This window comes from Eublepharis macularius, chromosome 9, assembly GCF_028583425.1.
Source record: "Eublepharis macularius isolate TG4126 chromosome 9, MPM_Emac_v1.0, whole genome shotgun sequence".
NCBI classification, from domain to species: Eukaryota; Metazoa; Chordata; class Lepidosauria; order Squamata; family Eublepharidae; genus Eublepharis; species Eublepharis macularius.
Genome location: NC_072798.1, coordinates 26,428,160 through 26,450,423, shown reverse-complemented (window position 1 = coordinate 26,450,423; position 22,264 = coordinate 26,428,160). Strand labels below are relative to the sequence as shown.

The following is a 22,264-nucleotide window of genomic DNA, read 5'->3' as shown; positions in this document are numbered from 1 at the left end:
GAATTTATGGCATCACACCTCAATGAGCTCCCTCCTCAAACTCTGCCCTCCCCAGGCTCTGCCCCCAAACCAGAGTTTGCAACTGTATAAATGTGTGCAGGACACCTGGTGAAACACCTAGTAAAGGACCAGGGGAGGAAATTGACCCCCCCCCAACTTTGAGTCAGTCTGCTTTAAAATTTGCCTCTCGATCCCAATTCTGTGAATGTGCCTGGAAAATTAGGTTTGGACTGAACTTTAGGAGCTCTCCCTTTTGACCGTCTCCCTTTTAACAAGCCACATCAGCAATTACTGCTGTGAGAAAACCCAGATGCTTCACCTTTCAGCATATGGAATAAATTCAGTGCAAATAAATTATGGATCAATAGTTCTGAAAAGAGGAAACTAGCCAGTGTCATGGTTCCATTTTAAAACTTTTGGCATCTTGGTAAATTCAAAGCATTTTTCAACTCCTCTAGAGGGTGCTCTTGGATTATTGTTACTAGATCTCTTATATCTGTTATTTTCCTATCAGATCCCATTGTGAACAATTTCGTTGTTGCTTAATTTTAGTATGCATGAAAGAAAGTGACAAATGGCATTGACATCATAAGCCAAGATGATTGCTGATAGACACCATGCCAAGTTTCATAAGACCACATTGTTGTTTTTTTGCCAGAATAGCTCAGTCCTGATCTATAATTTGTTATTTCTGATATAAATGTTCCACCAACCATGTCTTATCACTACTCTAAGTGTTGAGATAGAGAAATACTCTTCTCTTGAACTTGCTTTTTCCATTCAATGCAGCATATATTATTTAAAGGGAAACAACTTTATGTACAGTATAATGCAGGAGTCCAGTGGCACCTTATTATGTACACATGTGCCGTCAAGTCACACAACTGACTTAAGGCAGCCCTAGCAAAGGGCTTTCAAGGCAAGTCAGAAGCAGAGGTGGTTTGCCATTGCCTTCCTTTGCAAAATCTTCCCTGGTGGTCCCCTGATCCTGCTTTGCTTCCAAGATCTGTCAAGGTAGGGCTATACCATGTTGCCTTCCCTCCCAAGTGGCACCTTAAAGCTCACTTCAGATGCATAAAGTGCATATCCTTCTGGATTCTTTACCTTCTCTTGTTTGTGGTCCCTTCCCATCTTGGCACACCCTTCCTTGCCTCTTTGGAGCTGGGATGGTCAACTGTTGGCTTGTGGGATGGATTTCACTCTCAAAGCAATTTTGTTTGGAAGCCTTAGCAAATCTTAGTTACGGTGTGGCAAAACCTTTTGTCTACAGTTTCACTCCTGTGTTTTCAAAAGGGGTTTGCATGGGCAAGATCTCATGTGTTACATCTCTTTTTGGGTTTTGCATCTCATGTTCCAGCTGTGTTTGTCTCTATATGTTCCATAATTATGGATCTTGGGATGCTTATGAACTTGGCTTAAGAGACTGACCACTCATGAAAGGATCAGTTGTGCAGCAAAACAAACTTCTAGCATTTGAACCATTGTCAACAGAATAGAAGAAACCCCAAAATGCAGAACTTGTCAGTGTCTATTAATCCCTACAGCCATTCTTAACCCTGTGAATTTTTGCAACAGCAAATTCTAATACCACCACAATGAAAAAGAGCAAATTGTCTCTGTCTTTTGCCCCTGACATCAACTGATCTATATAGCTACCTAGAGTTGTCTGCTACTAAGGCTGACCATGGTTTACCTTTCATGGTGTCAAGATGAGATTGGCCATTCCATCCCCTGTACGGAAAGTCTTTCTGGTGTTGCTTCTTTTTAAAAATCCTTCTTGTATTATCATTATATAAATCTTTTAATACTCCATTTTTGATAGGCTTGAATTGTATCGAAAAATGCCAAATTTGCGAATCCTGGCCTGTGGTGGGGATGGAACAGTAAGTCCTTTATGTATGCATGTATATGCTTTTCTAGTAGAATTGCCAACCATGTAACTGTGTTCAAGAGAGCTGTAATCTCTGTACGTGCCTTAGAAATAATTCACACATGTATGTTGGTTTTGTGATGACTGCAGCATCACTTGATAATTGCATGTCAGTGAGCCCTCACAGACACAATATCACAGATCAGGGCTTTTTTTCTGGGAAAAGAGGTGGTGGAACTCAGTGGTGGAACTCAAGACTGCACATTGATGCCACTTTGGGTCAGCTGGAACAAGGGGGGAGTTTTTTAAAGTTTAAATTGACCGCTGCAAAAATGGTCACATGGCCAGTGGCTCCACCCCCTTATCTCCAGACAGAGAGGAGTTTAGATTGCCCTCCACGCCGCCAAGTGGCATGGAGGGCAATCTAAACTCCCCTCTGGAGATCAGGGGGTGAAGCCACCAGCCATGTGACCATTTTTAAGAGGTGCTGGAACTCCGTTCCACCACGTTCCCACTGAAAAAAAGCCCTGTCACAGATAGATCTTTGATGTCACACAGTGCTTTTCAGCTGAAGTTGGTGTACAGAGTCGATTGGAAGGCATTAAAGGCCAGTTTATACTTGCTTGATTTCGCTGTACTTGATTTTTGACCAGTAGAGAGCTGACAAGTAAACATGTGTGAATTGACTCCACTGAAAAATATTGTGTGTGGCTGATGTGTGAGGTCATACAATAGCCCGAAGTGTTGTCTGCTGTGCTGGTTCAAAAGAAAAATCCAAAAACCTAGAACACAATCTACCTTTTATTAGGACCAACCAAATAATATGCAACATTGTACAAGCTTTTTTGTTCTTCAGAACTCTTCTTCAGGCTTGACATTACTAAAATTAAAACAATGGAAAAGGAAGAAGGTTCAAGACATGATGTAAAATTCTGGTGTAGTCTGCCTTATGCTATAAATATTAGGTATACGAAATCATAAAATAATAAAAAAGACTTTAAAAGTCTTTGAAGCAGCTATTGTTAAGAGAAGGTTCTGAAACCCTATAAATATGACAAGCTAGTCTGACAGAGAGCTGCTTCTTAGAAGGGGATCCTTGCCTGTGACCTTTATATGAGTAATATACTTTTTGGGATTCATGCAACTGCTCTCCTTTAATGATCAATGTAGTTGTAAGTGTTGGTATAATTTTCTGTTGATTGAGTTGATATTAAGAGTACTGAATAATTATTTTGGAATAATAAAAACCTAAAAAGGAAGCAGAGACCTCATAATTACCTGTGTACAATACCTAGTAACAAACCTAGAACATTATCTGTGGTGTACCTCTTGCCAGGAGTTAAATGATTTGATACAGGCAATCTAATTAGACATTCAGGGCTTCTTAACTGTATGCCTCTATCTGAATCAGGTCTGAACAGAGTCAGCTAGAACATTAGGTTTCCTAAATATAAAAGTTTGTGGAGTTCTGGTGTCTGCTTTCCATGTTCTTTCTCCTTAAATTTCACATGTTGAGCTAATGGGGGCAGCACATTCTCATTAATATGAGCAACACACAACTGTTATCTTTGTGGTGGTTACATTTGAAACAAATTAAAGTCTCGTTGTTTCAAAAGCCATTAAATCTAGAAATGAAAATCTTGCTCAGATGAATTTAGTGAATATTCAATGAGACTAGATATAACTTTGCATTATTGAACGGAAATACACAAGTGGAAGATTTTTCTGCTTGATATTAACTTTTGCGGGGAGGCAGTGCCTGGGGATTACCGAAGCAGTGTGGGCTCTAGATCTGTTCCATCCTAGGCTCTTTCTATCAGCTTATAATGCACAACAAGTCAGGTGGAGTCGCACTGCAAATAATGCTAATGATCATGCTGTGAGCATTTAGAATGCATAATAATATATTAATGCACAACACTATACTTCACGTTGATTTGTACAGTTCAAAGCCCAACAAGTATGGTTGTCATCTTTTTACAAAGGCCTTCTATGTTTTGAGAAGACTAAATCCTGAGTACAGTCAAGGTGTACTAACTGTTTAGCCCCACAAATAAGGAGTCCTATTAAGGAACTATATTAGCTGTGAATGTACATAGTGAGTCCTTGTTTGAAAACATTTGCCACATTATTCCTGCAGTTGGGGATGTGAGGAAAAGACTAGGCCTAGAAGTATGACATGTTAACTATTCACATACAGGGAGATTTTGATATAAGGGTGCTTTCATCCCATATTAATTCCTGGTGCTACCATCTTGGTTGAAGCCACAGAAGTAGGGTTGCCTGGTTCCTTGACTCCCCCAGCAGGAGATTGGGAGCCTGGCACCTACCTCTCTGTGCCCCTGGGTCCTGGATTCATGTGCGCAGTGTGCACGTGCTCCTGGCTTGTGCAATGATGTCACTTTCAGGAAGTGATGTCATCGCATGGGTCAAAGGGTGGCCTGGGAGCACTCCTTTGCTTACCAAGGGGCTGGATCGGTTTGCTGCAGGGCACGATTCAGCCCAAAATGGGCCTGCTGCGGGCTTGGGAGTTCACTGTGCCACCCGGAGGCACACTGCGCTGCCTGGGTGGTGGTGGTGGAGGAATGGCACCCTACACAGAAGTCAAACCTGACCATTATTATAAGCAGGTAGTTATATTGTGGGGTTTGCTTCCCATGGATGCAGTGATGGCCACTAGTGAAAGGGATTAGATATATTCAGGGAGGATAGGATCATCAATGGCTACTAGCCATGATGAATAAGTAAATTCTGAGGCAACACATCTCTAAAACGTCAGTGACAGGAGTCAGTGTCCAGGGAGGGTCTTGTCCCTAATGCCCTGTTTGTTAACCCTAGAGTAACTAGTTGTCACTATGTGAAATATTGTACTGGATTAGGTGGACCAGTGTTAGGGTTGCCAATTCTGGTTTGGGAAATTCCTGGAGATTTGAGGATGGTGCAGGGGGGAACTCAGTAGGGATCAGGGTTGCCTCCCATGACAGAACTGGGGCAAGGGGGGCAAGGGCTGTGCTGGGTGGCACAGGCACTCACCTGTGTGCATGTGCCCACATCCCCCAGTGATAATGTAATTTCTAGTGTGACCCAGAAGTGATGGGCCAATTTGTGAAAAACCGGCACCAAATTCTATATTTTGGGTTGATTTTTTAAAAAGTCAGCTTTGGTGTGACCCATTTCTTCCCAGTTGCACTGGGAATGATAGTCACCAAGGGGACATGCGTGCCTGCTGGCCTGCCTCATTCCTGGATACCTTTTTTACCCTCTGACCAGGTGAGCAGTGATGGGGTAGTGGCTAGTGAAGGCTGGGGGCAGGGGACCTGGCAACCGTGGCAGGAATCTGATGCCCTAATTCACCCTCCAAAGCTGCCATTTTCTCCAGGGGAACTCATCTCTGTAGTCTGAAGACCACTTGCGATTCTGGGAGAACTCCAGGCCCCACCTGTGAGTTGGCAATCCTAACAGTGACCCATCAGGTATCCTCTTATGTATTGATCCCTGAAATTATTCTTGCCAGCCTTAATAAGACATTTGACGTGTAGCAGGGCTGGTACTGGAGATTCAGTCTAAACAGTGTGTTTTCTTGTTATTTATTTAGTACGTTTTTATCTGGCCCTGCCTCCCGGAAGTTCACTGTGCATCATTCTCCTCTCCTCTGTTTTATCCTCACAACAACCCTGTGAGGTAGATTAGGCTTAGAGTGAGTGAGTGGCCCAAGTTCACCCAGCAACCTTCCATGGCAGAGATGGGATGTGAACCTGGGTCTCTGAGATCCTAGTCTGACACCCTATTAAATTCTGCTGGCTCATTGTGCACCTTTCTCTGTACAACACTGTACCTTTTTAGCAATGTTTCCTGCACTTTTTGTTCAGTGCTATATCACAACTAATCTAGATAAGTACAATACAAAGGGAGAGAGTGTGGTGTACTGGTTAGTGGGTCTGACTAGGATCTGGGAGACCCAGGTTCGAATCCCTGGTCTGTCATGGAAGCTTTCTTTGTGATCTTGGGCCAGCCACACTCTCTCAGCCTAAACTACCTCAAAAAGTTGTCGTGAGCATAAAATGGAAGAGATAAGGATGATATAGGCCGTTTCCACACATGTTGAATAATACACTTTCAATGCACTTTAGTTATCCTTTAGAAGTGGATTTTGTGTTTCACACACGAAAACTCAGTTCCAAATGATCATTAAAGAGCATTGAAAGTGCATTATCCAACGTGTGTGGAAGCAGCACAAGCTACTTTGAGCTCTTATTGAGGAGAAAAGGCAAAGTATAAAAAAGTAAATTAAAAAGACATTGAGTGTTTTTTTCCAGGGCAGTGTTGTGTGCTAGCCAAGAAAAACAAGTAAGAGTAAGGCACATAAATTAATGCAATTTGTTTACCTTAAACAAAACATTTCTACTGCTGTCTTTGGAGTTTCGTACAAGTCACTGAGTTGGATTCTGTGATCCTTTCCTCAAATGGTGGCAGCTTCTTCCAGTGCTAAGAACCTTGTGCTATCAGGTTCTGCAACTTCAGAGAACATGGTCTACATATCATCAAACCTTTTACAGGTAATGCATCAGCTGGAATAAAATGTGCAGCCTAGAACATCAGCAGGATCTTTAAAGTGCCATCCTAGTCTTAAGTTAACCAGATTTCAGCTGGTTTAGGCTGGAGTAATTCTGCACAGGATTACAGTATTAAGCAGTTTCTTCTGTCTCCAAGGACTATATGATTGTTTCCCCTTTGTGCCACCTTTGCTGTTTAGGTGGGCTGGATCCTTTCTATCCTGGATGAGTTGCAGCTGAATCCCCAGCCTCCTGTTGCTGTGCTTCCACTTGGCACTGGGAATGATCTTGCCCGCACTCTCAACTGGGGAGGGGTAAGCAGAAATTCAGGTGCGACAAGTGAGTCCTATTAGGTGTCACTCACTGTTCAAATTGTGAGTGAGGATTCACATGACTCAATATGACAATAGGCCATGCTAGAATACTACCGTGTCAGGGAAGGCTAGATAGCTTTTTTTTGGAGGGATAGGCCTAGCAGATAGCTTTCTTTGTAGAAAGAAGTTTGTATAGAGAAACATTTGGTTACATGAGCCACCACCTGTGGCCTGATGTGATCTAGCCCAGATACAGGCTTATGGTAGGGTTACCAGTCCCTTGGTGGTAGTGGGGGATCCCCTGCTTTCACCTACCTCTCCTGCCACCACTCACTTGGCTGATGGGGAGAAAGGCGTGGAAATAGGCCTCCCAGATGCCCTTCTGGGGCAGCATGACAATGTCACTTCCTGGGAGTGACATCATTGTCCCACCCTGAGAGTGCGCCTGCATTTTGCAGTGGGCCGATTTGGGCCCTAAACAGGCTGAATTGAGCCTGTTTGAGGCCCAAATCGGCCCGCTGTGAAGCACATACATGCTCCTGCACCTTGGCAATGATGTCACCCAGAAGTGATGTCACCAGAAGTGACGTCATCACACAGATGCGAGCTACACAAAGAAGGTGAATGCCAGGTACCCACTGTTAACACTTGCTTATTCTGTCAGTTTTTAAAGCCAAACTATACATGATCTACTGATACACATCTCCCCTTCCTGATCTTTTAAACTGAAAAGCATCCTTGGAAGATTGTAGGCAAGAGCAAAAGAGCAATAGGAGAAGGGCAATTAACCCTTTCTTCTCTTGCCGTGTATATGCTAAAAAGTCCCTCCTCTCTTGCTGCTTTTCCCTTGTGGGGGGGGGGAATATGGAGTAGGTAAGCAGCTTGGGTACAATTAGTATTTATTTATTTAAAATATTTATATGCCTCAACATGATAGTGAGCAAAAAGCAGCAGCTCTCAATTGCAGCCTCTCAGAGGTTCTTTCCATCACTTGCTGCATTCTTAGTTTGTCCCCGAGAAGTAGGCCTACAACTTTCACCTCCAGTGTATAGATTTATCATCAGTGTATATTTAGGAATATACCACGTCCGTTTTCACATGGCCAGGTGCCCGGAAGATTGCGCGAAACTCACGCCATAAAAGTGGCTTCCTAGTGCAATTTCTCAGCACTATCTCGTTTAATGCCCCCTTTTCTGACATCATCGGGCCATTAAAGGGAATCGTGCCGGGAGATCGTGCTAGGAAGACGCTTCATGCTGTGAGTTTGCGCGATCTCCCGGGGTGTGTGTGAAAATGGCCCATATCTATTTATGAATGCCTTTGCATTTCTGGCAAACTCTCTATACACACCTAGAAATATAATTGGAACCATAGAGACTGCAATCAGTCTTTGAATTGCATCGAAGCTCTCTAGGTTCTCAGTAATGCATTGCCTTTTAAAAGAAATGTCTGCTATTTATACTTGTCTCTATTATCTTAAGTATCACCTATTCCCTTACGAACCTACCTTACCATTACGGTCAGCTTTGGAAGCCCTCCTTCAGGTGTTCCCGCCTTCTGTGATTAGGCAGGCGGCAACCTGGGAGAGGTCCTTCTCAGCAGTGGCACTCCAGCTCTGGAACTCACTCCCCAAGGAGCCTGTCCCCTTCTGTTGCCATCTTCCACCAGTGGGCAAAGACCTTTTGTTTTGTTTAGCATAATAACACAGTTTGTAAACCGCTCTGAGTGGGCATTAAGTTGTCCTGAAGGGAGGTACAACAATTGAATGTTGTTGTTGTTGTTCCCTCAGTGATTCCTGCTCCTTCCCTGATGTTTTAAACTCTTGTTTTTTATCTTCTGTATTGATTTTAAGTTGTCATTTTAAATTGTTTTAATAATGTTTTTGTGTGCTAGTTTTAATGGTTTTTAATATGAGATTTTAATTTGTATGCTTTAATTTGTTAGCCACTGCGATGGCAGGAAGATGGGTTAAAATCTTGTTAATAAAACAAACAAATTAAAAAATCTGTCTTACTTTTAGGGATATACCGATGAGCCTGTCTCAAAAATTCTTTGCCATGTAGAAGATGGGACCATTGTCCAACTTGACCGTTGGAACCTACAGGTAGAAAGAAATCCCGATCTGCCCCAGGATGAACTAGAGGACGGAGCACAGAAGGTCAGTGATGAGCATATTAAGATGCCTTAGGCCGAGTCAAAATATTGGTCCATTTAGCTCAGTCTACTCGACTGGCAACAGCTGTCCAGGATCTCAGGCAGAAAAAAAGGTCTTTCCCAACACCTGCCGTGTGAGATCATTTAAACTGAAGATTGAATCTTGAACCTTCTACATCCAAAACAAGTGTTCTGTAGGAACTACCACTGAGCCACAGCAGCAGAAGGGAAAAAATCAGGGCCACACAAAATAGGGGAACATTCTTGCTAGATAACGCCAGTGCCCATTTACCAGCATCTGTTAGCCAATTTGCCACTTAACTCTGTGCTATAATCAGTGGATGAGTTGTATTTATTTGCTAGCTACATTTGCTATTAAATGTTTCTGGGAACGCAAAAGTTATTGTTCTCCATATAAACATGAAACAAAATCTACCCATTAGTATTACAAGGTTATCTAGAAGAAGTAAATGGTCTAAACAGACTTCTTTAATAAAATTCGAGAAGTGGACAGGAATCAACGGAGAATAAAGAGCTTAGACTGTCATAATTATGTTAATAATAATGATTGAAAATGGTGAGATATTGGAGTAACGTTTAAGGAACGTGACAAGTCATAGCAATGCTCCAGTATGGTAAACAATCATTCAGCTATTCTGTTAATTGAGTTTGTTCTGTTTTATAATGTTCTAATGGATGAAATTTCTAGCTTTTAGCAGCTCCCATTAATTTTAGTGTGAGCTTCCCAGAAAATCCATTGCCACTAAACTTGGCAGCATCCTGTCTGTTCATGGCTGTTTCTGATGCCCACAAATAGGATAATGTGATGTTTGACTTTTGTTTTCACTTTACAGTCATTTCTTCCTATTTCAGGCCTCCTGCGTTGGCTTGCGGTTTGGTAGACGAGAAAAATCTTTCTTGTGCTTGGGGCCAGATTGATGTGTGTCCTATTTTAACTGGGAATTAATTTCTAGTATGGGAAGATAAAATCATTTTGTTTATGGCGTTTATCGGTCAATCTTCTGCAAGAAGACTTAAAACAAAAGTCTTTGGGCCATGATCTTGCTCTGGCATGATCACTGCAGTTTTAGTTTCTTACGGTTAAACCAGACATGGCACTGGCAGTTCTGTGAACAGAGCACCCAGATTTTTTTTCTTCACATAGCAGGTGCAGAGTCTTGGGTTAGATCAGGACCATAGCATGATGAGAGGGGACGTTTTTGCCTCTTTCTTGTGCCATTTTTCCAACCTGAAATGGCCTCAAGGAATGGCTCCATTGAAGAACATGATATAGGCATTAAGACTTATGCTTGCTCAAATACTGCAAATAACAACTGCCCAGGGCCCTTTCGGGAGAGTCATCATGCCAGCAGGGGAGAGAGAACAACAACCTCCCATTGCACTGTAGCCTCAATCTGAATTGGGCCCCTGTGTGCTTGTTACTGAAAGAAAATATTTTGGGAGCTCCATTCATAGAATTTCCAGTGTCACACCCGGTTCAATCCTGTATTCTGGCTTTTCCGTTTATCTGCTACATTAGCTTGAAGGAAGGGAAGTGGAATTCAGTTCTGCCTCGTGTCGTAAGCTGATGATCCCTATTCTTGCTGGTTCTAGGATCATCCATGGGATGGGGAGGTATCACAGAGGAAGAACGCAGCTCCCACCCCCTACCCCGGCTGCCATACTGAGATCTTTAAGTGTTAAGGAAAAATGGTTACTGTTACATATTAAGCAGAGCAGCTTTACAGAAAGTTATGGTGTATGGGATCCTAAGGACAGTAGTTCCACCAGTGAAGCAACACTTATATTGGTGGAGGGGGGAAAGGTAATTTATAATAATAATAATAACAGCATTCGATTTATATACTGCCCTTCAGGACAACTTAATGCAATTAAGAGCAATTTACAAAGTATGGCATTATTATCCCCACAACAAAACACCCTGTGAGGTGGGTGGGGCTGAGAGAGCTCCAGAGAGCCGTGACGAGCCCAAGGTCACCCAGCTGACTTCGAGTGGAGGAGTGGGGCATCAAACCCGGCTCTCCAGATTAGAGTCCCGCACTCTTAACCACTACACCAAACTGGCTCTCAGTCTCAATTTCTGCTGATTCCCTACAGATTCCCACTTGGTTGTTCATATTGCTTCCGAGGGTGGGCTGCAGCGGGAAGGGGAAGATGGGAGTCCTGTTCCATGGGCTTCATTCCAGTATTACTATCCTATGCAGAGTTACACCCAAGTTGTAAGCCCAGTAACTTCAGTTGACTCAGAAGGGTGTAACTCTGCCTAGGATGGCACTGTTGGGATCCAGCCTGTTATGTTTACAGCACTTCCAATGGATTTGCCTCACATTTTTGCATTCATTCGTTCTCAAGCAAGCTGTTTCCAGATTTTTTTCAGCAGTTCTCTATCCAGAGCTTCTAAACACCTGATTCCCTGGAGGTAATATTGTGGGGGCAGCCACTTTCAAATGTAAAGGTTTTTATTTCTCTCCACTGTATTTATTCATTATACAGTAGCTCCATGTGTGCTGTTACACTGCATTGTTGGGAGAATTGGGCAGTTAAGTTGAGAGAGATGAGCTGAAGGCAGAAACCGGAAAATCTAAGGAGCAGGCAGGAGTGATAGAATGAGCAGTTTGTTGGCATCTTTTTGTCCCTGTGCATTTCTTTCATAGCAGGAGATGGGTCCACTCAAGAATCCTGATGCTACCATTGTCTCTTTCTACCTTATTCAGATATAGAGCAGCCATGCCTAGATACTGTTGTTCGATTTCTCCTAAAATTTCACTTCTATTCTTGCCCCATTGCTGACCATTTCCATCTCTCTCCCTTCATCTTGTTGTAGACTCTTACCTCATTGTTTCTCATACCATGTTTAATTTCTCCCCTGCTCTTATCGTTCTAGCTTCCCCTCAGTGTTTTCAATAATTACTTCAGCCTTGGATTTGATGCCCACGTCACACTAGAATTCCATGAATCTCGAGGTGAGAGCGCAAACATTTTATATTCTTTTTGAGCACTGGAGCAGATCAATGATTCAGTAAATTTAAGACAGGATTGTAAAAATCAGCTCCAAAGATGGCTCTCATGTTTAAAATTTGGCAATGATCAGGTCATGGGTGATTTTGGTGAAGGCAGTCTTGGTAGATTACAGAGGACTGAAGCTAGATTGTTAAGGGGTGAAGAGAGGCATTGGAGAAGAGAAAGCTGAGCAGAAAAAGTAAGCAGAATATTTTCAAGAGTTTGGGGGTAAAGGGTGTGAGAAATTGGGAGAGAAAAATGGGAAACAATATGATTAAATGTTGTGGGAAAGGAACTTGAACAATGGTGATATGGTGAGAGAGTGGAGAAGAAAGGTAGGGGAGAGGGTAACAAGATGTCAGGAGGGGATAGTTTCTGTTGGTGGGTTTGTGCTTTACTGTATGATATGTTTTAGTTCTCTAGGAATCTGAGACAGCAGTTAAAGCTTGAAAGGTGACAATGCATGGATTTCTTTGGTTTTGGTGTGGTTTGAATCCAGGCAGGCCCAGTATATCAATTAGTAGGGTTGCCTCCACCATCAGGATGAAGGACCCCCCCCGTCCCCTTTCCTGCTGCCGCTCAGAGCTGAAAGCCACCCCCTATGCCCCCACTCACTGTCAACCCTACCTCCCTGGGTAATCTGTCTCTCATGGTTATTGTTTAGATAAAGTAGAGGAAGGGAGAACAATCCTCCTAGCTGTTTTGTAAAAAGGTGTGATAAAAATACACTAAAATAAACACAAAAAAGTAAAGAATGTAGTTTTTACTGAGAACATGAGTGAATAGTACACAAGAGAGACCTGCCTTCCTAACAACAACAACATTCGATTTATATACCACCCTTCAGGACAACTTAACACCCACTCAAAGCAGTCTACAAAGTATGTTATGATTATCCCCACAACAATTCCCATGTGAGGTGGATGGGGCTGAGAGAACTCCGGAGAGCTATGACAGGCTCAAGGTCACCCAGCTGGCTTTAAGCAGAGGAGTGGGGAAATCAAACCTGATTCTCCATATTGGAGTCCTGCTGCTCTTAACCACTACACCAAACTGTCAAATGCTTTTTGCCTTTATGTATGTCTGAATCCTGTGTATTTTGAAATATAGCCTTTCCGCTCATATAACTAACTCCAAACAGCACTAGCCAGCCAAGAACTCTGGAGCAATGTATTCTAATGTATGCTTGATAACTATCTTGATGTTGCCCCAATTGTGGCTTAGTTTGCCTTGTGTTGGCCTCTGGCTGATCTACGGCTATGATCTACGGCTATGATCTACAGCTATGAATTTTGAACAACAACCTTACTTGTTCTCATTTTTATACTATCATAAAACCACGTAAAAAGAATTTTCTCTCTATTTTTTTTTCTAAAAAAGAACATCATAATGCCAGGCTAAATAAAGATCTGAATGCCTGATGGAAAGAGCTAATGCATATTTTATCATGTTTAAGATGTCTGCAAGCTGTAAGAATAATAATGAAGGGCCATAGAAGGGCAAAAGAATGAAGTGATGACAGCAGCAGTACATTCGTTTCCCCCTGAACATGTGCTAGTATGCATTCCAAATGTGCCTGTGACTATACAGTCTGGATGAGGTCCTGGGCTCCTTTCTCACTTAGGAGAAGCATTACTTAATAATGAAGTCATAGGACTCTATAAAGAATGAATGGATGTTGTTTTAGAGATGCCAGTTGGTTAAAAAACATTAGAGAAAAGGGGAAATACTTTGGCAAAAGCAAGCTGCGTGGCTGTAAGTGGGTAATTTAGACAGAATGATTTTCATCGCCATCTGCCTCCCACTCCAATTTGAAAAGAAATAGAAAATGTGACATGTAATAAAGGATAACCCTAAAGTTTACTTTGGTATCGTCATTGCTAATGGTGTTTGGGGCTTTCAATAAGAAGTTTTCCCCTGAGATACAAAGGTTTGGGTTGGGCATATCTACTTTGCCTCGAAAATCACTAGTAGCTTTGCCAATTATGGCCAGGGAAATTCCTGGAGATTTGGGAGCAGTGCCTGAGAAGGGGGAATTTTGGAAAGAAATTTCAGCTTGAATCTATGGTATGCCATAGTGCTTGCCCTCTGAAGCTACCATTTTCTCCAGAGGAATTAATCTCTGTTATCTGAAGATCAGTTATAATCCTGGGAGAACCTGGAGGCTGGACATTGTGCTCCTTGAGTGATCAGAGATCTGTCACTCTATGTCAGCCTAACCTACCTCACAGGGTTGTTCTGAGGACAAATGAAAGAAAGAACTATGTATGCTACCAGCAGTCCTTGGCAGAAGGGCAGTTTAATTATGTAACAGAAAGTTAGACGTGCGCATCTGGCATTTAGTATCCGGAGAATATCAGCTTTCATTTTTTTAAACAGTTCATGTGTCCAGCTCTTCCACCTATAAATGAAGACCTGAGGATGCTTGGACAATTGGATGTCAGTCTCTAAAGTGCCAGATTCTAGTGCAGAGCAGTTGAAATAAGAACTTCCCTGAGAGAGAAACTGTTTTAAGGGTAGTTTCTTTACTAGGAATCTGTTTCCTTGGGATTAGGGAGACTTTCAGTGCACTCCTATGCAGAGTTATTTCAGTCTGAGCCTGCTGATTTAGTCCCAGTTGACTCCCATTCATGACACTCTGCCAGCCCGAACCATTTCCCTGTTGCTCCTAGTAACAATAGGGTGGGACATTCCAAAGGCTGGAGAAACGTTTCAGAAATAAGAACCATTGAGCTCTTTGGCTGGCTTGATTATTGTGAATGGCCCTGTCATTAATGTTTGGCCTAAACCTAGCACCTCACAGGAAGGGGGTACAGGTCAAAAATTATTGCTCTGTCCATATAGAAAGTCAGGAAAAGCATGCTTATTATTTTCATTAAAGATCCAGAGTATTGTTATCATTCTGGAAAGTCATGTTGGGAAAAACTTCTTTTTAGCAAATATCAGATCAAGACTCCCAGGCTTGTAAAAATGGTAACCACATTGTTTCTGAAGAAAATTAAATGATAATTTTTTTAAATGTCTCCCTTACAGAGACAGAAGGAGGAGGGAAGGAGGAACAGGGGGGGGAGAGCATGCCCTGCCCTCCAGCTGGCCTGTGGCACATTGAAAGGGCCATTATTTTCTAGGAACATAAGACTTGTCCTCAGCACACCAAAAATAATGGGTGGTAGACCTGGCTTCCAAATTTAGAGGCCAGGTCTGACACCTATGCACAGTAGACCTGGCCTCGACATTCAGAGGCCAGGTATACTGCCCATTATTTTCAGTGTACCCAGCAAGCCCCGTGGTGCATCAGCCCTTTAAATTTAAAAGGTCATTATTTTCTGTGGGTGGTAGACCTTAGAGGCCAGGTCTTCCACCCATAGAAATAATGGCCATTTAAAGTTCCAAGTGACAAGGTGCTACAGACCAGCTGGGGATCAGGCATGCTTTCTCTTCTTCTCTCTGCTTTTGCTGCCTCCCCAATACATACTTATCCCAATGTTAGCATGAATGGAAATATCAGAACTGGTTGCAAAATGCGAAGCTGCTGATCTGATACTAGAGATATCCAGCATTTTATCAGGCTGGCAGTATCCAATTGAACACCCCTGGCTCATAGCAGACCAAAGTTGTAACAATATAGATCCATCATGAACTCTATGGACTTTATGCATCTGAAGAAATACCTGTGAAAGCCTGTACACTCATAATTTACTGACTTTTCAAGATTGAACTGGTCTCTCTGACTGTATAGAAGCTAAAAATGTGTCTGAATAAGTCTTCCAGGAATCATGGAATGATGCTTTACAACAATTCAGTGTTGATTAATCCAAATCAATGAACACCTGTTGGTTCTGTAGAGAAGGCTAATACAGGTTACGACAAAGCAAACAAGGTCTATGTGAAAAAGTTAGTGGTGAGTTGTCCTAATTTGATGATAAATTGGATATATTTAAGTCTGTTCATCAATTCTTGTTGGCATCATCATCTATGTAGCACAGAAAACAAAGATTCTGCCATTTAATCCCTCCTCTTGTGTTAGTAGCCAGCAGTGGCTCTTTGCCTGCCAAGATGAAAGGCAGGAACCAAACCAAGAAGAGCAATGTACTGTTTAATTGATTTAGAAAATTAACTTTGTGTGCTTTGTTTTTTATTTTTCTTCTATATTGCAGAAGCAAATCCTGAGAAGTTCAATAGCCGCTTTCGTAACAAAATGTTTTATGCCGGGGTGAGCTGAAATATGTTTTCTTGGATTTGGTTTTTGCTCATTTTCTTTACTGCTTTAACTCCTGAGGATTGTTACTACTATTCTTTTTCCCATCAACACTAGGAATGACTTGTTCCTTATTCAATATCCCAGCTGATGTGTATGACTAAGGAGGCGTAACTGGTTGAAGTTGTTTGATTTGGGTAGATGTTATGGCGGGGGGGGGGAATGACCTGTCCTGGAACTTCAATTTCTGATGCTCCCAGTGATCTTCTAAAATTCAGGGTCCCTGCATGCCTGGAATTTGGGACATGGATCTCCCTGTACATGTCTCATTTGGCCCTTCATACACATGAACCTACACAGCTACCTTATACCGAGTCAAACCCTAGGTCTGTCAAGATAAGTATTGTCTACTCCTACTGGCAGCAGCTCTCTGGGGTCCCAAGTAAAGGTCTTTCCCACCACCTACTAACAGATCCATGTAACTGGAGATGCAGGGGATTGAACATGGAACCTTCTGCATGAAAAGCAGGAGCTCTGCCATGAAGCCATGGCTCCACCTGAGCCAGAAGCACACAGTGCCATGCTCAACTCCATGCCCCACTGATGATTCCAAAAGCATCCTCATCAGGAGAAGAAACTTGCCATCCCATCCATGTTTAGGACTGGAGCATCTGTACGTTTGCCTGTTCTAGAGGCTGATTTGCCATTTCAGCCATAAATGATGGCTTGTTGTATTTACCCTATGGTGCAACCATATTTCCTTTCCTGTTCCATGGAATTTGCTCACAGAATAGAACCTCGCCTTCTGTATATTTGCTGTTCTCTTTGAACTAAGTTTGTCTGATGAAATAAGGAGCAGGTGTTTGTGCTTTCATGGAAGGGACAGATCTTGCCAGGAGAGTTTCTCCCACCCTGAATGGCAATGCTGTAATATCTGCCAAAACATTCTGCTTTTGGCTACCATTAAAGATACACCTTGGACTGAACCACATGTGTCCTAAGCCGAAATATCCCCTTTATGGAGCCAGTCTTCTAACAAGTCAAGCCAAATTCCTCAGTAGAATGCCCCGATAGCATCCAAAGCCATTCATTTTCTCTCCCTGGTCCAAAAACTAGGATAGGATGAAGGCAGGAAGGTTGCAGTTTACTGATTATCCTTGTGGAGTATTTTGGACTTGTCTACCAAATGTCTTTCTTAATTATTTTAAATTTAAGGGATCTATGACAGCTAGGATTTTTTTTTTTTTGCTGGCTTAAAACTAGCAGCAGAGGTGTCACACGTTTTTTCTGTAAATGGTAATAGGAACTATTTGGATTGACGTAAAGAAAATTGAGGGTGGTTTACTCTTTTTAATGTTAAAGGAACGTGGGCACTGAAGTCTGATTGAAACAATAAACAGAGAAAAAAGATAATTCAGATAAAGAAACGATTATATCTCATTTATTTCTTCTCTCTATATATAATCTAGGCAGCCTTTTCAGACTTCCTTCAAAGAAGCTCTAGAGATTTATCCAAGCATGTGAAAGTAGTGGTAAGTATATGAAAGGGAACAGATCACCTGCAACATGGAACATTTTGTATTAAGGGGAAATGACCTTTATGCACACCAACAGCCTTTCCTTTTATGAGTGTTTTCGTTCTTGAGGTGATCTGCTTATATCACGGCCATGGCTGCCTACCTGTTTGTTTATATTAGTGTAATGCCACATTCAAGCCATGCCATGGCCATTTTCCTGAATGCCTGCTCTTGTTGGAAGAAGACAGGATAGGCAAATGTTGGATATGAGGCTCTTACTTTGGGGTGATCTCAAGTTTGGCCACATGGGATAGGGGATCCAAGTTGCTGCACTCCTTCAGGTAAAGAGTCTGGACCCCTCAGTCAATGCTGAGTGAGTGGGGATCCTGACTCTTCTTTCCATGATATCTCAGATGTCTCCACATGCCTATAGCAAGGATCCAGACTAGAGATGGGCACAATCCGCATTACAATGGAAAAAACCCCACGATAATGGTGATCGTGCGATCGGGACCCAGCGGATTGTGCTTGAGCACGGCCAACAATCCAGCGGTCAGGAGGGGGGCTGGATCAGGGCTTGATCAGGGCGATTGTGCTCGGATCGGGAAGCCAGACACTCAGGCGCCAGCAATCTATTCCCCTGGCAACGGAGCCAGGGGAATGCCTGAGCTGTGTTTGCCCTCCTTCTGTCGCCCTGGAAACCCGAATGGAAGCCCAGGTTGCCTTGATCAGCAGGGCTTCCTTCCAACCACAGAGCACCAAAGTAGTCACCAGCTGGGAGAAGACACCCAAGGGAGGGAGCGGGAAGGGGGTGTTCTGTAGCCATGGGCACTCCAATCTCATCCATGCAAACCCTGATAGGCAGCTGTGATGGCCAAACACAGACAGCCAAACACAAACACAGATGCCGCCGGCATCAGCCACCATTCCTGTATTGCTGGGAACAGTGGGGTGCCCCTCCGCTTTTGCCTCCATGATCCACAGATCGGAAATGGGAGATGACCGGTGTGGATCGTTAATTTGGGATTGTCGCCGGTGCCGATCCACGATCAGCTTGATCGGTATTTTTTTGGGATAGTGCCCACCTCTAATCTAGACACCTAGACAAAGAGGAAGAAGACAGATGCTTCTATGTGGTTTGTGTGTGTGGGTGGCTCCTTTAAAGGAGCAAATGATATTCTGCTAGAGAGCATAACAGGGCATGATGTGGAGAATGAAAAAGAGGGCAAGAGCCTTATTATCAAAGGAGGTGAGTGAAATGGCTGAAGGAGATCCCAGTAACCAATTCCTGGATACACCTAAGAAGAGAAGTAGGCAAGCCAAGAAGGGATGTGGCTGTGGGTGATGACACAGCCACATCCTTGGGGCCCACAGGGCATGGCCCCACAGGCCCTGGGGCCCACAGGCCATGGTGCCAAGGACTGGGCAGTGCATATGCTGGCTAGGTGTTCCATAAGAAGCTTGCAAGCAATATGAGAGTTGTCTGGGCAAGTTTGTTAAATAAACAGTGAGATGTGGAACCTAAACTCTTCACCTGATGTTCTCTAATGGACCCAACAAGCTTTAATTTGCTACTAGTGGGGCAACATTGGGTCATTCCTGTATATTTCCTCAGGGAGTCTTGTGAGACATGACCTGTGTATCACTTTTTAATTGTCATTTCTCATTATGTCCAAGGCCTTACTGAAATAAATGAATCCTCATAGGTTTATTTTATTATTTGTCTTATGTTTCTGTGGTTGCTTTTGTTGTTGGCAGTGTGATGGCACAGACTTGACCCCAAAGATTCAGGAGCTGAAGTTCCAATGTATAGTGTTTTTAAACATACCCAGGTAAGGGTTTTGTTACTCTGTCCTATGAATTCTCAAGCCTAGTGATAGAGAGCCCTCTTTAGTGAAGTAAATAAACACCCAAGAAACACCACACTCTGACAAGGAACGGAAGAGGCCTACATAGGTCCAAAATGCATTAAGCTCTTTAAGTTTGACAGTGCTTGTAAAGCAATGCATTTTGGAGAAGTCATTCCAGAAGGGTAGCCATGTAAGTCTAGTGCAGCAAAATAAAACAGAAGTCCAGTAGCACCATAAAGACTAACAGCGTTTATTCCAGCATCAGCTTTCATGAGTCAGGCCTCACTTATTTAGATACATACAAAGTGCTTAATCATTACGGAAAGATTTTGATTGGATTGTTACACATTTGCAGCCAAGGGGAGACTGGACCCTCTGATCTCTCTCACCATTCATAATGAGCAACAGATAGATAATATTATGAGCAATAGATAACTTAGATAACTATGAACAATGTTATCTATGCCATTCCCTGTCTCAGGGATTCATGCCTGAATAATTTACAAGCAGGATTTACAACATGCCCCTTTCTGCTCTGCCACTAGACTTCTGTTGTATTTTGGAGAAGTAGTTGACCTGTTGCTCTATTAGTAGAATACTAGTCATCAGTTTGATGGGCAGGTCACAGCCTTCTTAATTGCACTGAGTGGGAATGATGAGGTGTATTTTCAGTCTTTAGGCCTAGTTTAGAGTGTATTGGAAGGGATGAAATAAAATCTTACAATTATCTTCTTCAGTTTCCCGTCTTAAGTTACGTGAAAGACCAACCTCATGTTTTGATACTCCTTACTGTTCTCTAACTGTGTACAGAACTGAAATTGAAAGGGGTGATGAAGAGGATAATCCTTAAGCATAAAAGCTGAGCTGTATTGCTGACGACTCACTTTTTATCCTGGCGCAGGTGCACTGAGGGTCCTGCTGTGCGCCTGTGCCAGGATAAAAAGTGAGTTGGCTGGCTTCTGAGGGGCCGGGGAGGTGCAGCATGGGGGGAGCTTCCCCCATGCGGCCTTCCCACTGCCTCGACAGCAGCTGCAGAGCTGCACTGCACCTCCCCACCAGCTCTGCAGCCCCTCAGAGCTGTGGAGCCAGTGGGGAGGTGAAGCACAGGGGAGCTCTCCCTATGCAGCCTTCCTGCCACCTCAGGAGCAATGTGGCTGCAGCGCCACATTGCTCCTCCCCGCCAGCTCCACGGCACCTCAGAGGCCTTCCTGCGGAGTTGGTGGGGAGGCACAGTGTGGGGGAAGCCCCCCGGGTGGACTTCCCACTGCCTTCACGGTAGCTGTGGGTCTGGGGAGCCAGCAGGGAGGTACAGTGCAGGGCAGCTGCACCCCCACCGCACAGACTTCCCACCACCTCCGCGGTGACTGTGGGGCCTTGGGAAGGCCGCATTAGTATTCATTTTTACAACTGGCTCTGTTGCTAGTCCTGCCATAATGAGCATTGTCCACAAATAAGAAAGTGCTTCCTCTATTATTTGCTTTCTCCATTCTTATATAGTGGTGGAATAAGCACATGAATGCTATTTTTCTTAGGAAGAGAGAAGTTAGTTTCAGAGCTATATGGAAATATTTGTGGAGGAAAAAATCAATGCACATGGCTTGATGATGTTCACTGCTAAAAACCAAATGGGCCAGATGCTCAATGTTCATTCAAGTCCCCATGTCCTCAACATTTCTCTACAGGTATTGTGCTGGCACAATGCCCTGGGGGAATCCAGGAGACCACAGAGAATTTGAACCACAGCGGCATGATGATGGTTACATTGAGGTCATTGGATTCACCATGGCATCCTTGGTGAGTGTCTTTGTAAATTGCTTCCTGTCAATCTTTCTGCCTCTCAGTCAGATGTAACTTACAACACACGCATGCACGCAACTGCCAATAGCAACTGAGTGTGTGATATCAAGTTTGCTTACTGGATTTATCAGGTAGGAGGTAGGGGCTACTATTTCTTTCCATGCCTCAAAAGAACCTTGCAGTCTAGGCTATCTCCTTACCAGGGCTTTTTTTCCGGGAAAAGAGGTGGGGGGACTCAGTGGGTTGCCCACGGAGAAAATGGTCACATGGCTGGTGGCCCCGCCCCCTGATCTCCAGACAGAGGGGAGGTTAGATTGCCCTCCGCGCCGCTCAGCGGCTCAGAGGGCAATCTAAACTCCCCTCTGTCTGGAGATCAGGGGGCGGGGCCACCAGCCATGTGACCATTTTCAAGAGGTTCCGGAACTCCGTTCCACCGCGTTCCCGCTGAAAAAACGCCCTGCTTCGTACTATAATTTTCTCAGGCTCTTCCCATGCTCATGCTATATTTCTTTCCCTACTCTCTCTTTACTTCTTGATTTTTGTTTTGATGAGGAAAAGAGGAAATAACTCCAAGGACCAGTGGCACTCCAAGGATAGCTACTCTTCCCATAGCTATCATCCCATGAACATTCTATCCACTGCTATTTGCTTTTTAATCCCTCTAGTTGGTCAAAAGTTGCATCTTGAAACTGCTAATTCACAAACTTTTATAATTTAGTAGAATATCATTGGTATCTAAGTACCATGTGAACTGGCAGTGTCAGTTTTCCTGTCACAACATGGGGCTGTACTAAAAGACAGTTTGGAAGTTCCAATGAATACTTACAAAATGTGGTGGGCAGACTATTGTCAGGGGTGAGTTACAGGGATCATATCACCCCTGTATTGAAAGTTTCTTAATAGCTACTGATTTGCTTCCAGTTACAGTTTGAAGTATAGTTCTTACTTTCTTGCCTGGTTCTTACCCTTAAAGTTCTAAACAGCTTAATA

General features: G+C 43.3%; 1 protein-coding gene across 2 annotated transcripts in view; it reads left to right on the top strand.

Annotated features, from left to right (window-relative positions):
- Positions 1–22,264, top strand: part of DGKI (diacylglycerol kinase iota) — a 335,998-nt gene that overhangs the window by 188,627 nt on the left and 125,107 nt on the right. For both annotated transcript variants that reach the window (XM_054988623.1, XM_054988624.1), the window contains 8 exons: positions 1,823–1,883; positions 6,624–6,737; positions 8,758–8,895; positions 11,797–11,875; positions 16,070–16,125; positions 17,580–17,642; positions 19,386–19,459; positions 21,160–21,271. In XM_054988623.1, the coding sequence (XP_054844598.1) occupies positions 1,823–1,883; positions 6,624–6,737; positions 8,758–8,895; positions 11,797–11,875; positions 16,070–16,125; positions 17,580–17,642; positions 19,386–19,459; positions 21,160–21,271 (697 nt within the window). The remainder of the gene's footprint in view (positions 1–1,822; positions 1,884–6,623; positions 6,738–8,757; positions 8,896–11,796; positions 11,876–16,069; positions 16,126–17,579; positions 17,643–19,385; positions 19,460–21,159; positions 21,272–22,264) is intronic.